This window comes from Hermetia illucens, chromosome 5 (genome assembly GCF_905115235.1).
Source record: "Hermetia illucens chromosome 5, iHerIll2.2.curated.20191125, whole genome shotgun sequence".
Taxonomy (NCBI): domain Eukaryota; kingdom Metazoa; phylum Arthropoda; class Insecta; order Diptera; family Stratiomyidae; genus Hermetia; species Hermetia illucens.
This window is the reverse complement of record NC_051853.1, coordinates 50417990-50435345: the sequence shown is the minus strand read 5'-3', so window position 1 is coordinate 50435345 and position 17356 is coordinate 50417990. Positions and strand designations below refer to the sequence as shown.

Below are 17356 nucleotides of genomic sequence, written 5' to 3'. Positions count from 1 at the left end.
AAACTTGGGAAAGGCCTGCTGAACCAAAACCAACAGTTCTACTACCAAACCCTATCTCCACCTCCGCGAGATGATCGCTGGGAGGTCTTTTTTAACGAAAAGCTGCAGAGGGAGAAGGATGAAGGCGAGTTTCTCATGCCTGAAAACGGTACAAACTTCACCAACAGATCCTCCAGGTTGAAGGTTGGATAAAGTTGACAACCCTACACGGAAAACAATTTGTTACGAAGCCACAAAACGAGCTTCGGACTGGACTACCAACATCACGACGAACCCGGCAACGGAAACTGAATAACGATTTGAGAGTTTTCTCATGAAACGTGCACTCTCTGTGCAAAGAAGGAGTTGCCAAGCAGCTAGCCAATAATAATCGTTGGCCCAACAATCCATATTGGATCAGGGTCTTGAAGTGTGTTAGAGCACTTCATTCAAACCGTAACGGTACACTACAGTACACTGTAGGAGGCAATATGGTCAACATTGCGCTCGGCCGAGATTATTATCCTGATTTGACTCAGGTACTCATTCACAGCTGAGTCGACTGGTATCCGACCTCAAATCACAATACAAATTCCACTGCCGCCAACGAGATTCGAACCGCGACCTTCTGTAGGACAGCCTTGTGCTCTAACCCCTCAGCTATCCGGACACAGTCAATACGCTGTCCTAATATAGGGCTTATGTAACAGCGTTGCAGGAGGTGCATTGTACAGGGACCGGTTTCCTGCAGAAGAGCCACGGCAACATATATTAGGCCATCCATTAAACCATGTGCTCGGACTAGGTTTCTTAGTCAGTCTGCTGTTATCGGCTTTGAAAACATAAACGAAAGGCTATGCACTCTGCGCTTGCAAGGCAAATTCAGAAATATAAGCCTGATTGATGTTCATGCCCCCTCAGAAGAGAGTGCAGAGTCTGAGAAGGATATCTTCTATGCGAGCGTAGAAAGAACCTGTCGCAGGTATGATATCAAAATCATACTTGGGGGTTTTAATAACCGGGCTCGAATAACAACACCGCCTAAAATACCCTCTAGCAATCAGGTGGGAGTGAACATTGAAGCCATTCAAAACACAGCCCTCCGCAACACCTATAAAGGGGAAATGGATGCCACAATAAATGCATTAAACAGAGGTCCTGGAGATGAAGCATCAGCAAATGATCTTCACAATCACCTGAAGAGCGTTATCATTGGTACGGCCACAAACATACTTGTCCCCAGTCGCAAAAAGTCGGAATGACTGGTTCGACTGAATATAAGCTAGCAAGGGAACCGAAAAATGCTGCATACCGGGGTAATGTGGCATTCTTAAAGAATGCGGCACGCGCGGACACTTATATCACACTCCGTCGAGTGGAGAAACGACTTCACAGATGGGAAAACGGAGGCTGTGAACTCGAATAGTATAGGGAAAAACGGCACCAGGCGCGAAAAAATGTAACCAATAAGTCAGCAGAATGAAACCTCATCATTTCAAAGAAGAAAATCTGTCTTCTGACAGAATAAATACATTGGAGCGATGGGCTGTGTATTTTCATGAACTGCTGAACAACTGACGGCGGACAAATGCTGCCACTACCAAGTATAGAAGAAACCGTCCGTGCAATTTATCACCTTAAAAATTATAAGTTGCCTGGAGCCGATGGAAATACAGCTAAATTGGCTAAATACGGAAACAAGCAATTACACCAAGCGGTTCATCAACTGATGCTCAAGGTGTGGGATAGCGAATCATTGCCTGACTGTTTGCAACTAGGCATCATATGTAATATACATAAAAAGGAGGTATCACGCAATGCAGCAGCTATAGAGATATCACGCTGCTGAGTACCATCTGAAAGATATTTTCGCTATTTTGCTAGGTCGGATAGCCCTATACGTCCAAAGCTTCATCGGGCCATACTAACGAGGATTTACTCCAGGCAAATCAGCAACAGATCAGATTTTCTCTCTACGACCAGCGATAGAAAAACTGCTGGAATATGGACATCAGCTGCGCCATCTTTCCATCGATAGCATAGTCAGGATAAAACTCTCACGGCCATGACAGAATTCGGTATTCCGGCGACCCTGACCAAATACAAGGCCAGATAAAAGTAGCGGGATCACTCTCAAAACCATTCAACATCAACAACGGTCCAAGACAAGGGGATGCACATCAATGAAGGCAAGACAAAATGTATGGTGACAATATCAGCACCAAAAACAAACAACCAACAACATCATATCGCACTGGCCAAACGAGAAAAATAAAAATAGGCCATTACAACTTTCAGGCCGTTGATAACTTCTCCTATCTAGGGTCGAAACAACCGTTGATAGCTATGACGATGAAATCCGCACTCGGTTGTTGGCTGTCAATAGAGCCTATCTCAGCTTCCAAAAACTGGTATAACACCGTTAACACCGATGATGGATCGAAGACGTACTTTGTCTTCGCAGCGGTGTCATAGCGTTCCGTAATTGGTCTGCTACTGTGGAATATCATGTGCAATGACGTAATTAATATTTCAGTTCCGAAGGAGACCACGGTGTTACGCCGACGGCATAACACTGGTTTTGGTTGCAAAACATCTCGAAATATTGAGTTGTACTCAAGCGTTGTAGTAACGGCAGAGAGAGGATTCAGGAGAGGTTTTAGTTACTAGAAATCCTTCACTCTGGCACGTCCAGTCCAGTGTCTTTTGCGGATTGACACCTTCGTAAAAAAGCAAGCAGCAGACGGACCGTGAACCCATTTTAATAAGCTTTTGTTTTCACAAAAGTCTTCGCAATATCAGCTGAAATACTTGATTACGAAATGTTTCACATTAGCCTAAAATAAACGTCAAAAATGCATGCCCAGCATGTCCAGGAAATGAGTTTTAGAATTTTAGGATATTTAAATGTGAGAGGGTCTTGCGATTAACATTGTCAGAAGAAAATAAAAATGATCATTTATAAATTATTGTAATACATTTTGACCATTTGTAAATAATTGAAAATACATTAATACTTTTGGTATACTCTGATATGGGAATGAGAAACAAGAATTTGAATGACGGATAATGGTGGTGGTAAAAGATGATAAGGTGCGAAATGATATGCGTGCCCCAAAACCAGGTTTCTGAAACCTAAAAAGCTAAATCTTCAGTTTCCGACTTTTTAGGGTTTTATGGAAAACAAAACCTTATTAAAATCGGTATAGTCATGTGGGGTATCAAATGAAAGGTCTCGATTAGTACTTGTTCGATGCCGATCTTAGGTTTCACATCTGTTGGAAAAATGGGGAGTGCGGGGGGCCGAATCTGATCATTTCTTTCACAAACCCATTCTCAGAAACTACCCAACCGAAAAATCACAAATGTCCACTGAAATATTTTTATATAAGAAATACACAAAACCTTTCATACCTAAAGCATGCAGCTTGCGGTTTCCAAACTTGTTTAAATTATAAGAAAGCCGTTCAGTTAAATTTTAGAAATGCGACACAATCGGACGTGCGCTAGATATATATATAGGACGGCACTCAATATTGACGAAGCGGCAGTGCCCATGGTGCTGAACATCAAAAAGAAGTGTCAGGAAATTCGATATGGGACTTGAAGCAAGTAGTTTTTCAGAAATATTTTATATCTGTTTCCAAAAATAAAGCTTCTATCGGACCAAGGTAGACCACAAACAGAATGGAAAATATAAACTTATAAAAACAGTCCTCGGGAACCTCAAAAATCCTATAAACAACCTCAGGATCTCTAAAATTCCATCCTACTTGATGAAAGTTGTCGTTCGAGTTATTATTCGAATTTCATGGCATTGGTTTTGTCGAGGAAATGCAGTCGCTAATTTGCACAGGTAATCAGGCGAATCAGTGAACAACAGTTAAGCTTCATCGTTAACTGATTTGTGTAGTTAATGTTTCGAGGGAAGTTATCGATTTTAAATGGCCATACATTAAATAAACTGGAAAACGTTTTGTACCTTGATTTCTATGCTTTATTTGTCTTGGAGTAGAAGGTACACTTTTGCAATATTTGATCTTCTTATTTAACCAGAGTGAGCCACACTGAATATTTGAATCAGTTCCTTACACTTGGCTAAATAATTTCCTTGTGTAGTTGCCATATCACAGAGAAGCTGTTGGAGGCAATGGGTATTGCATCCAGCTTTGATGGAAGGATCGCCAAGTTTCACATGGAAACTCCAATACTGGAAAAAATAAAATGTATTTCATGTTTCATATGCATGTACTCAAAACTAGAATCTGCTTCACCTTCCTTAGAAGATCTTTGTCCAAAGCAAATTTATATAAAAGTTGATCAAGACTACCAAGGCTCAAATCCGGTACACCATATGCATTAACGAAAGAATATTCTTTGATCCAAGATGGTGACCTTTCCGGATTCATATTGGATAGTGTAAGGTTCATTATCCAAGTTTCATGGTGGACAACTTGCTGCAAACATCATTATTTTGTGGAATATAGAGTCCCAGAGAAGGAGGAAATGGTCTTATTCTGCCGAAATAATAACTTCGTGTGTACTTACGTATGTTTTCGTTTCAACTCCATAAACACGGTAGTTTGGATTCACGTTAGTATATGGAGTCACGCTTCCTCCGTTCCAGGCCACGTTAATTGGAACCGAAATGTTAGATCTCAAGTAGTAGACTGAGAAGTTGTCTCTGTGTGTATGCCCATTGAAAATTCCTCCGATAATATTGTGGTAGCGATCAATAATACGCCTAAATTCCCGAGACCAAGTAAAATGGCATCCTCCTACGCCAGAGGGAATATGTGATAAGATGTGGACAGATTCGCCAGCCTGTTCAGCTTGAAAGAGAGTATCTTGCAGCCATTGTAACTGGATCTTAAGATAGTTTGGATCAAATAGCAGCCAGAAGTTGTAAGTGTAACAGTCGTTATTATTGATGGCGATAACTCTGAAGCCTCTTCGTGGTGACACGGTGTAGTAGCCTCCTTTGCGAATCGTATCTTGAGTCGCGTTTGGTAGCCACATTGACCATTCGTTAGCAAGAAAATTGTATATCCACCCCGATTCAAGCCCGTTCGTCTTAATATATTCCGGCGCGAATCTAAAGAATATTATCGTTAAAAAATGGATTGAAAGAATTTACACTCTTAGACTGACATATTCACTGGATCCGATTCGTGGTTACCAATGACAGGAAAGACAGGTGTATTCTTAAATTTATTCTTCAATAAAGCATCCACTGCATAAATTGTTTTCTTGTTGCCCGTAACAGAAGTACTCCATACGGCATGGTCGACATAATCTCCGGTGTAGTAAACATAATCAATGTCAGAGTGTTCTCCCAATACTGCATCCAGAGTATTCTCAACAAGAGTTAACGGAGAATCACAATTCCGATAGTCACCCCAGGAACCAGCAGCATCGGAATCATCACTGAAATTGTTTTCGGTACTACGGCAGCACATTGGTAATTTGCAATTAGCCAATGAACCCACTTTATATTCTGGGTCGTAGTGGATGTCAGACAAATGCACTATCTTCAAATTATCAGCTCTCGATGCTGGGAAGAAGCTCTTTGTAATCGCAATGTTTTTTACAGGTGGAGTAATTCCTACATGCCAGTCAAATTCAGGATCATCATTTACACAGCCCGATGCTTGTAGGATGACACTACAAACTGAAACTGCTGAGAGTGTTGGACGATTGTCGACAATGAAGAGTAGTACTTTCTGCAAGAGAAATGTAAACCGGATGAAAATTCCGTAATATCAAATTTAATTCATCAAACACTGGCTGAACGGAACCTGTTCATTTCTCCATTGAGGCTGACGAACCCAGATGTTGCTTACAATATGATAATAGACTTCCAAATAGATTGATGCGGAATATACAGTAGCTAAAATAAAATATCTTCCCCAATTCATGGTGTAAGTCATGCCCTTGGATGCTTTACAACTGTATTCAAACGAAGGCACTCTAATGCCCACTCACCTCAAGCGTAAGTCTGACCTTACCGTGCTACTAGAAACTATGGCACCGCATAACTCTTAGCCCCCATACTCGTGGGATACATATGTATATCGAAATCAATAACAAAATCAACAACAACAAAAAAATATCTACACTCAAAAAAGGTGAGGGCGAACAGGAGGTTATTTGAGATTGGTAGATGGAACCTCAGAAAGAAAACATGCCTCAGTGGCACAGAAATCAGGTGGCATCTACACTATCTAAAGGAAGGGCTGGAGCCGGAAAAGACCATCAAGATGGAACAGGATAGATAGAGAGGAGCTGGAAAAATCTGCTCATATGGAGGAAATACTCTCAAAAATTCCAAACCGAATCCAGGAAAGAAGAAATCCCAGACCGAATAGGGGCGAAAGTTGATGACAGGAAACCTGGTATTAGCTACGTTACCGCGATCAAGGTTATATACCTAGATCATAACTACATCTAACACTCGTAAGGAGCAGGAAATGATGGAAATTTTATTGTCGAACAGATTTGTAAAGGTTGAAGTGCCATTCGTATATTCAGCAGCATTCGCTTTCGACTAAGTTTGATACTGATAGATTGCACGACGTAGAACACAGCTGAATGGCTCAGGGTTATAGTCCCTAAACTAACAGGCCGGAAAAGACCAGAAGTGTCACCATGTACTGAGACAGAGACACACGTGTTCCCAAAGCCGCAACAATATAAACAGAAGAGTTCATAATAATCTATAATGAGAATCTCCACATACGACTGCAGAGAGTATTCTGAAGTAAGCGATTGGTAAAGGCAAGGGGTAGTACAGGACCCAAAGTGAAACTTGGATTGGTACACACGATGTACCATAAAACCCACAAGACGCTTGCTGAACCAACACCAACAGCTCTACTACCAAACCGTATCTCCGCCTCCACGTGCTAATCGCTGAGAGGTCTTTCTTAATGAAATACTGCAGACGGAGAAGGATGAAGGCGTGACTCCCGTGCCTAAAACCGGGACAAATTGTGCCAAAATTGAAAAAAAAAAATTATTGCGAAAATTGTTTTTTAGTGTCAGTGCAAAAAAGGGAGTGAACGCATAGGACATATATCCCTATTGTTCTTAAAATTAATCCATCCCTGTTTATCTTATTAAATATATAGATTAATTTGCTTTTACATATGTTCATGTTTCAAATATAAATACGTTCCTTCAAAACATAAGCGAACAGGCAATTTCCCAGCTCCAGAGTAGCCTTTTATATCGAATCACAGTTAACAACAGTAGGACGTTGAGGGCAACTCTGAAATAAAGTAATAAGTAATGCTGAGTAAACAAATTTCGAATCCTCTGTAAGGCACCTAAGCAATAACATGGCTCATATTGAGGTGGAACTAGCTGGAACTGGAAGCCGCAATAGAGTCAACATTGACGCTGTCCAGTTAAAATAATTACTCCGTCAATGGACGTATCCTAGCTAGGATGAGGACAGGGTTCCGAAAACTTTTCAACTTCTCAAAGTTCAAACACGCACTGACGATGTGCAACAATTTCGGGAAATTTTATGAAAATATTAGTCAAACTATAGAAGCACCCAGTCTATACAAGGTTTTAGCTAGGGGCGGAGAAATTTCCTCTGGCTTCCTCCTGCCATTTACCAAGAATGAGGAATATACAATATACATACTCACTTTCCGGGATTCTATTCAACAGTGAAGGACAATAATATTTTATCTGACAGCCTTTTCTTTCTTGTTAACAGCTCAATCTTTTCACTTACAATATGGTATTGACACTAGAAAAATTTCAATATTTTCACTTACGAGCATTTTATCCATAACTCCTTCACAAACCATTCTAGATTGGATACCATTGTCAATACAAAATTTCAAAACCAGAGCTCGTAAAATCGCAGGATCCTTGCCTCCACGGCGCATTTTGAATAGTACTAAAACAAACGAGTGACATATTTTACAAGTTGATTCCTAAAATAGGATAAAAATTGAATATGTAAGATTAGTTAAAAATATATGTATGTGGGAGTTTCACCTGTTGTGGCTTTGATAACGATTCCAATTCTTGAGTTCGAATTTCGTTTGGAGGTTTAAGCATTCTCCACAGTTTTTTAAGCCCTGTTTCAGTATACTTAGAGTATTCCTTCTCGAAGGACTCAGCGACAGAGTACAATATCGGATGAGACGATGATATTTCTGATGAAAAAAATGGAATTTAAGAAGAATGAATAACGACGGCAAAAAATTGGTTGAATTATAAATGGATGCATTGTGAAATATAGAAAAAAAGCGAAGAACTTCTATGAACATTCTATATTTTTTTTTTAAATTTTCGTAGTCGTTGCTACCTGCTCAACAACACAATCTCTTCCTGTGTGCTGGTCACAGGGAGAATCGGACCCATCATAGATGCCCGCTATCGGCCAAAAGTCGATCAACATCATTTCAACTAACAAGTCTACCACATCGTTCGAGATGGTTTGGAAGTAACAAAATATTTGAAACGCACTCTTCCTATTGCATGTGATATGCAGTATAGTTCGCCAAACGTGGAGGAGTATAAACCCACCGCGACTCCCACAAGCCTTGTCAAGTTAATTCATCAGCAAGTTCCTCATCACACAATTTTTTACTCCTGAAAATGCACTTAAATCTCCAGAGGTAATCTGCCTGCCATCGGATCCTTTTGCACGAACCAGCCCCGAATTAGTTCGCGAATCATGGCCCCGAATCATAAGGGTCCCTAATCTTCTAATATCATTGGCTGCGATGCCATTATCCTTTCCTATCGAGTCATGCGTCCGCGACCTTCAAAAACATCTAATTTCAGGAACAATAACTATGGGATCATCAAATATTCTTTTAGATCCGAACTGTCTAAAATCGCAACTCTAAATTACCAAAACCTCATCTCTATTTCAAGCCCTACAAGAAAGAAAAGCCTATGATGGGAATTATTTCGAAGTAATAATATTCTTCACAGTATTCCTCCCTGAACAACGAGATCCACGATCTCCATACTTCAATCAGTGGCAGAATCCTCACCCCTCACCCTGTATCTATAACCAAATATATAAAGGGAACGTGGAAAAAAATTATAACGCTGCCAGTTGCAATGATATCCTTCCCAAAATATTTCTCTCCCTGAAAAAATATACGCCCTTGTGACTCGAAACTCTTCCTTAAAGCTTATCACTTCGCACTCCGCATGCGTGACTGGGGCTTTGAATCTGGATTCGATGCATCAATCGCCTTTCTTAAATCAACACCATCATTTTCCAAAATAATCAATCAAACCATCATGTTACCACACCCACTTCTCCCAACTAGATTCACCAATTAACTTCGTCGAATCTAAAACGATCGCATTAAATAGAGCAAAAACAAAACATTGACCGGGTTTGACAAAACCTCAACCATTATCCTGAAAAAAAAATTTTTGCAGTCACTAGCCCGTTCCTGTCCTCTTTGATTAATGACTACTTGCGGAACGGCTACTTTCTTGCGAGCTGGAAATGTGGTTAAATCTCGTCCATTCTAAGCCCGATCCCAATTAAAAGGACGATGGTGACATTCATGCTGTCATCAAATTCCTGGGAAGGTTTCAGTCAAGCCCCAACCATCCATTTGCCGAGTGTTTGGGAATAGAAATTAGTGTTGAAAATTTCCTTACCAAGAATAAATTGCTGCAGTGCATCGCAGACCCCCAACATTAGGCATCGTCCTTGCCAGCTGTATGCTCAAACTGGACGTCTTGATGCGATCAGGTTGCATATATCACCATTCCAAGGTATTTAATTGCTGGTTCAGAGGCGATATTTTGGTTCTTCATTCAGATGTCAAAAGTTATTTCCTTATTATGTCTATCCCAAGCTCCCTAGCAGCTAAAACATTAAGTATATCACTGATATTTCACAATAGTTTTCCCAGCGCAAAGCCCTAAATTACAGAAAAATGTACCTCGTGGGTTTATTGTCAGTGTCATACAAAAACATTGTTCCTGTTAGAAAGCTATCGACAAGCATACCTCAATCTTTGCCAGAGATTTCCTTACTGCGCTCCAATCGACCAAGTTGAATGCATTTTCCATATCAATCCAATCATTGTGCAATATTGCTAGAAATACCCTTTCGTGTTTTTCCTTTTTGAGCCAAGCTTAAAAGTTGATCCGACACTGAACTGACTACTGAAGCCGAATACTGATAAGCCTCAATAATTCTCTATGACAAGGAGCACTTTGCTATAGATTACTCGTTCCAGCATTTTCTCCAGAGTATCCAAAAGACCGTAGTATCGCCTCACATAGTATCAAATAGGCATATATGTAGATATGTACAAGGCAGGCAAGATCGCATCCCCCAAGTATGCTTCAAACAACAAACAAATATATCCGACGTCGATGATGGTATCTTAATGGCTTTGTTTGGTGCATCACCAAGGCCTGATGCTTTTTTACGGGCTGCTGGTCTCTCCAAGGGTATGCCTGATATAGTATGTTGGTCATCCCTTGCTCTTGAAAAGAAACCTGGTATATATTTTATCCGTCCACCCCTATGCAATCTGCTTGTTCTTCGAATCGAAAACCATTAGCTGATGCACTGCACATATAGTGTTCGATGATGTCCAAGACATATTCCGACAAAGTGAAGAAATGAAGAAAGTTAGGTTGATAACCAAACTGGTTCTTCCTTTTTGCTAGGAATCAATCCGTTAGCTAATATTATCTCTAACTGAACAATGACCCCCAGTTACACTCTACCAGTAGGACCCCCGTTCTGGAATTATTTCGCGGGGCTGTTCAGTTGTTAATTGTTCATGGATTAGCTGCTACTGCTTTGCAGTCAATGACCTCATTCGCTCAGTTTGCTTGATAGGGTTCGCTTCCTGCATCTCGTACAAGTGGCTTGCCTGTTCGGTTAAAATATCTACTGAAATCATCCCCCCCGCCATGCCATTTTATACGTTGTTGTTCGGTAGGCGCAGCATGTTCGAAGGACACATAGTCAAGCATCTTGAAGCTGTTTGCGATTTTCTACGATTTTTATCGCTAATTCCCCCTGACAGGAGAACTGAGCTGATGACCTGCGACAAATGTAATCGTTTGAAAGCATCCTTGTTAATGTCGAGCTTAAATGGGGTTTAAAACTCAGTTTGGGGTCGGAAGTTACTCCAAGGTATTATAGGATCGATACATTGTCAAACAAATTACGGATGGTAGCAATGCACAACGTTGCGTTGTGCAAATGCATTTCCCATACACTTAGTGAAATTTTATTCAAACATTAGTTGTAAGTTGGAAACGATACGAGCAACATGCCATTAAAATGCATTGTATCTATCTGTATTGTTATCGCGTGCGACTCCTAGCCAATCTAATTTAAGGATTACATTTATCTTAGCCTCTTCATTTTGAAAATTGTTTGAGGACGGACCCAAATACTTTCAGAGATCTTTTGTAAATGGTATCTCCACATATATATAAACATAACAAACAACAACAATTGGCAAACCCAACTTGACCATGGTGATATGAAAATACCCCACATTAGACGCGGGGAATTTAAGAGAGTGGACCTCCTTTCCCACTGCGGGAATAGGACTCAAAATTAAACCCTAGCGTTCAAAGGGATGGTGACCGCCGTAGTTCTTTACCGAGGTTAGAAAAAAAAAATGTTTGATATGTAGCTTCTCTATTCTGTTCTCCTCACGGAATAGGCGTGAACATTCAACTTGGTCATGATTGTTAAAAAAATTCGGGGGCCATCAAATTTTAATCAGATGGGTGGCACGAATTTTGATGGGTTTGAAGAGGGGACACCACCTCAACAGCCTACGTTGCGTAATTTGTTTGACAGTGTATGGGCCCCCTGATGGCTAAGCATGAATAGTATGCATACTGATGGAAATTCGAACGGTTTTCTGTTTTCACCTCTTATAAAAAGTACCAACTCAGTTTTGTTTTCGTCAAACTTCACCCCGTCGCCCAGATAGTGTCGCTCGCATAGATTTTTACTTCGTTGAGGTGATTGAATGGATTGTCCACTACAACGCCATCTGCGCCGTATTTTCATTTGCCAAAGGTTTTCCCGGCAAATTCAATAATCATTGTGGTAGCATCAACCGCTGGCCAACTCTTCCGGAATCCAAACGAGATTTTTCGCTCGAGGACCTATTATATTCACAAGGCAAATAGGTCTACAGGACGTTGACTCCATTATCACTACCTAGCTTCAGGATCAATACAACATCTATGCGAGCATGCTTCTAATTCTTCTTGTTTGAGATTCGACCAACACAGAGGGCAGCGTTATCCCGGACTCTTTTGTGTCCATATCTTTATCTGCTGTTAGTACCGGGATGTCTTCGGAGCTTAGTGATATCGTTAGGAAGATAGTTTGCGCATGTTGGGGAAACATAACAGGAGGTGAACCTTTACTTTTACTGCCGACATAACCGACTTGAGTGAGAATCATCAAGCAATCGTTTTTACTTCTCGTAATGCATCTTTGCAACTTGTTACCCGCGTGTCTATACTTCAAGTTGACTTCGCCTTGTGGCCTTCAGGCATTCTGTACCGCACTTTTAGCGTTCCACCAGTATTAGGATTTCACTTTTAGTAGTGTGCACATCTTGACATGGAAGCAACGAATGCTCGATATATTTATTAGGAAAACTGCGAAGCCTTATCGACTGCCGTTCTAGTATGCTCGGAATTCCACCGCAATACCTCCAGAAATAGATCCTCATCATGTGATCTTTTTCTTTCTGGTATTTTTAGGTTAGCATTTATTGTTCTGGGCCGCTTATCAACTTTAATATATATCGCCTGTTGGTCACTATGCGAATACTCCTCGCTTACATCCCAGCGACCAGCGAGCTATTTACGAAGGTATGATCGACGACGGAGCCTAGCGTTTCCGACATTGGCCAGGGCGATGCTTAGACTAGCGAAAATCTCGAGTAGGATTCTTCCGGTTTGATTTGTTTCTCGACTTACCCACTCTGTTACCCTCGCGTTGAAGTCGCCAGCAATAATCTTAGGCTTGTGTTCTTCGGCGTCTCTTGCTACTCTGCCTGGAATATTGCAATATTCTGGAACAGTCGGATCCCGATAATTCGTACATTGATTATTCATATTTACTGTTAATTGGTACAAATTTGCCGGTACCCTGAGTTAATTTTCTTGATTTTGCAGTTCCGATAATTGGTAATCCCAATATTTTGTACCAAACCGTCAGCCCCTTGACCACACAAATTACCAGGATTCTGCTGTATTGTCATACCTGATGCGACATAAGAGCGGTAAGTATAGAAGTCATTGACCTTTGTATTCACGATGCTTTTTGCAAAGCTACGTTTCCAGAGCCCCACACTGTAGCTTTTTGCCTTCCGTCTGTTTCCCATGGATGGAGGTTCTTGTATTATTGAGAGACAGTAGCCACGTGGTTTGCTTTTTCAAAGACTTTTTGTGATAGCAGGACCTGAGAAGCTTAACAGCAGTTTAAATTCAATTAAATGATTCTCGTTTATGTAAGCTATCTGGTACTACCTGTTATATGGTTGCAATTACCATCTTTTTTTTCTCTACATAGAAGACATATACAATTCTTAGTGCAGTTCTTCGCCAATGATTTTCCCCTCCACATCTTCGACACAGATTCGATCTATCCATGTCTGTAGTACAATTCTTCGCCATGTGTCCGAATCCAATGCATTTGAAGCCTTTTTAGTGGAGTTTGCCCGCGTGGCTTAAATACGAACAATCTGATGCAAACTTTATCGTAGGCAGTGCTTCCGTATCTGACGCCACAGAGATAGTTATTCACTTTCAGTTTCAATTGTTCTCTGGGTAATTCACAGATTTTCACTTTGGTGGTCACCTCGCCAAGATTTTTGTATACTCTTGGCCAATTTACACGGTGGATTGCCCGACGAACGAAGCCTCCATCTTCTATTGTAGATTGTCGTGATTCTTCTTTTTCTTCGATAATTTGATCAAGAGTCCTCCTTCCTGTGTTCACCGTAATCTCGTAATGTTGTCGATAAATTTCTTCATCTGCCTTGACCATGCGTAGAGTCTCAGCATGCCCTCTTTTGCTGTTATCACCAGCGCTTCTTCAGGAAGTTATCACGACTAGTCTCACACATTTATTTCAAGAGGCAGAATCATGCCTAGCACACACATTCAGTGACTCGACAGGAGTTAATAAAATTGGAATAGGAACTTATTCCTCATCCTGGATATTCCCTTAATCTTCCAATATCGAACCTATTTGATTGTCACGTATTTTTTAAACGGAAGGATGGTAGTTGCGCGTTTCGTAATTTCAAAGTACTACTCGCTGAAGTCGGAGTTAAAAAAAACTTAAATAAACTAAGACCTGAATGGAATGATGTTTTTTCATCTTAAATCACAAATGAGTATTACACCCTTCAAATTCAAACGTTTACAGAAAATGGAAAAATATGTAATACCAGCCACTTTATGTACGAAAATCACGTATTTACTTTAATTAACTTACCATTCCTCCTTTCCGATAGCAATTTGGGTTTTCGCTCAGAGGTTCGAACCATTATAAGCAGAAAGGGTACTACAATCGCAAACCTCATTCCGTCACAGATACGATAACCAACAGTTAAAAAAGAAAAAAATTCAAAACCGCACAGATTCTAAAAAGGAATATCGTAACAGTCGTATATTGTGCGACTATTAGTTTCTAGGTGAAAGCTTGCTTTTTATATGCAGCTCCAACAAGTGCTATCAACAAATCTTATGTATTCGCGGAACAGATGCATAGAATATCTGTAGTCCGCAGCACAGAATTAAACTTGCAATGCACTCTGGAAGGCAATCTACTCTTGCTTTTTTTAGAATACATAATCGCCATGGAAATCATTTACAAAAGGGACGCAAAGGACCACCCTTTTTTATAAATGATTTTTTTGTCATCAATTTACACAAAATCTTAATTGAAATGTCCATCTAGCAACCTCGAATTCTTTTACAAAGATTTTCTCCCACGGATGAAACTAAATTGTTTAAATCGGCAGGCTATTGACTTCACCCTTTCAAGCAAACTTGGACAGCTTGACATGGAAAATCGTCTCTCTTTGCCACCATTGCGGAGTTAGACCACTGGCAAGGCAATCTGTTGTCCTTCAGATTATCTACTGTTTTTTTTTAAACAATTAAACGGTTTTTGCTTTTTCGCTAGTGTCATTTGTTTTATTCGCATATAGCGATATTTCGGGAACCACTTCACATGTCGTACATGCGAGACGTGTATCACTGATGAAGGGAACAACCGATAACCATTTGCCTTTCTCCTCTTTTTGCAGTTACTACATATGATGCCTTCTCAAAGATGCATCTGGAAATCATATAATCCTCAGCCGTCAAAGAAAGGATTTAGCAAGTCGGAAAACCGGAATCTGGATGCTTCAGGTATATAATAAAAGATCTTGTGTATTTCTTTTATAAAAACATTTGAGTGGACATTTGTTCCATTAACGGGGTCATCCCGTGTGTCGGATCCGCGGAATGGAATTTTTTTGGCATCAATTGTATCTAGATATAGTGTAGAATATATGGGCAATGATTTTTTTATATTCGGAGTCGTACGGAAATTATAGTGTTAAACACGTGATAAGTCACATTTCAGATTTATGACGATATACGAGTACTTTTTCAATGCGTTTTTCTCGAAAATCGGCTGCCACCATAGCCCAAAATCTATCCAACGAAATTCTTTGAAATTTTTATAACTTATTCAGAACATATTTCTACGGTCCCCAAACTAGGATAATTGCGATTCATTCAGTAGTTTTTTTTTTATTCATTGAAGAAACCGTGAAAAAACACCAAAATTCACAAAAAAAGTTTAACCGGGCACCAAAAATTTAGCTTTTAATATTTTTTTATAATCCTAGTTTGCGGACTGTAGTTCAGTCTGTACGTTAAAATGCCGTTTACTTTTTTCCTTAGGATGATCGCAGCGCCCTCTAGCATGGTAGCAGAAAAACACATTTTTTTGGAGATCGGTGTATAAATTGCTCTGATATTATTGTTAGGTTTATTTAAGGATTGAAAAACCTAACTTGACAAAACAGCGAGTTAAGCTTAATGTTATTTATAAATTAGTCAAATCTATTTGCGAGATTTCAAAGCCTTTTGCTATCTACTGGCAGCAAGGCTGGCAAAGCTTCAGGACGGCCCTTATATATTTCTGATACAAGAACCATTGAATTGCTTTAACAAAATTTGTGGTATTGGATTAGTAAATGGAGCTAGGATCTTCTTTGATGAGACCTCTTTTAGATGAAAAACCCAGGTCCTGATGGTAGAATGTAATGTAATGACCGCGACTGTATGGCAGTTTGCGCCCCTAATTTCGTGGAACCAAAATGAAGTGAAGTAATTGGCCTAACAAGTTGCACTTCAAAGCTGTTTGAATTGATTAGAGACTGGCGAGTACTAGACGAAATTTCACCCTCAAATCACCGTCAATTACAATTTAGTATGACTGTAGTAAAAGACGATGAATTGGGAACCATACGATTTTAGAGTGCTTTGAAGAGGTTTATCCTATTCCTCGACGCTAGAATGGTAAAACGGCTTCATGGTGGACCCCAGAACTACAAAGACAGGAAATCAACCAGAATTCAGAATCGTGCTTATAAAGCCATAAGAATGCAGGCTGGTTAAACTTGGGGAACTCACGGCGTAAATATAAGAATCTCATAAAACGTTCCAAACGAGAGAGGATCTGGAAGGCGAAAAAGAGACTTCAAGGCTGTGCAAAGCCCTGAAAAGAAATGAGTCAGCCAAGTTTTACTCTCTTAGGAAGCCGAATGGAACTTTCACGAACTTGAGAGTTGAGTCAATAGCGACTCCCTTGGAAGTACACTATCCGGGAGAATAGGTGACAAAAATGAGAGGATTGAAATACTAAATAGGAGTCCTTTGACCACTTCAAAAATCGTTCAGGAATGTGGCAATCGATTGGACTCTATTTCTACATTCAATATAATGAAACTTCTCTGAATACCTGGACACTGTGGTGTAGAGGGTAATCAAAATCCGGATGTACATATGTAGAGGGTAATCAAAACTCGCATGTACATATGTTCAGAATACAAATTCTCCAAGATACGTGTCCATCCGTAATGAGGAAGTGGAATCCACAGAACATTTCCTAAGGGAGTCCCCCACCTATGGATGCAACATACAGCAGATATTTGGTGTTGATATATTCCAGCTGCAGCGAGTAGCATTGCATACACTATAAGAAATTCTGCGTACATCAACGAAACCAAACATAGTTTTATTGAAGACTTTTTTTTTCGAGCTCCCGAGAAAATTCTAGGCCCTGGAGGGAGTCAACACCTTTCTCTGT

At 40.2% G+C, this 17356-nt stretch overlaps 1 protein-coding gene across 1 annotated transcript; it reads right to left on the bottom strand.

Moving 5' to 3' along the window:
* Nucleotides 1-4010: 4010 nt before the first annotated feature.
* On the bottom strand, nucleotides 4011-14631 carry LOC119657829 (sphingomyelin phosphodiesterase-like). The gene is made up of 7 exons (XM_038064947.1): nucleotides 14483-14631; nucleotides 7996-8156; nucleotides 7770-7931; nucleotides 5131-5702; nucleotides 4528-5074; nucleotides 4254-4436; nucleotides 4011-4189 (listed from the first exon to the last, which is right to left on the bottom strand). Exons 1-7 carry the CDS (start codon nucleotides 14568-14570, stop codon nucleotides 4028-4030), a joined length of 1875 nt encoding a protein of 624 aa, XP_037920875.1. The 5' UTR covers nucleotides 14571-14631; the 3' UTR covers nucleotides 4011-4027.
* Nucleotides 14632-17356: the final 2725 nt, after the last annotated feature.

Bases quoted from the DNA above. Each gene is read 5' to 3' on its own strand.
- LOC119657829 (XM_038064947.1), bottom strand. From the start codon at position 14,570: ATGAGGTTTGCGATTGTAGTACCCTTTCTGCTTATAATGGTTCGAACC. The intron at 5,075-5,130 runs GTCAGTCTAAGA...AATATTCTTTAG, and splicing joins GAATCGGATCCAGTGAATAT to ATTCGCGCCGGAATATATTA. The intron at 4,190-4,253 runs GTGAAGCAGATT...TATTTTTTCCAG, and splicing joins ACAAAGATCTTCTAAGGAAG to TATTGGAGTTTCCATGTGAA.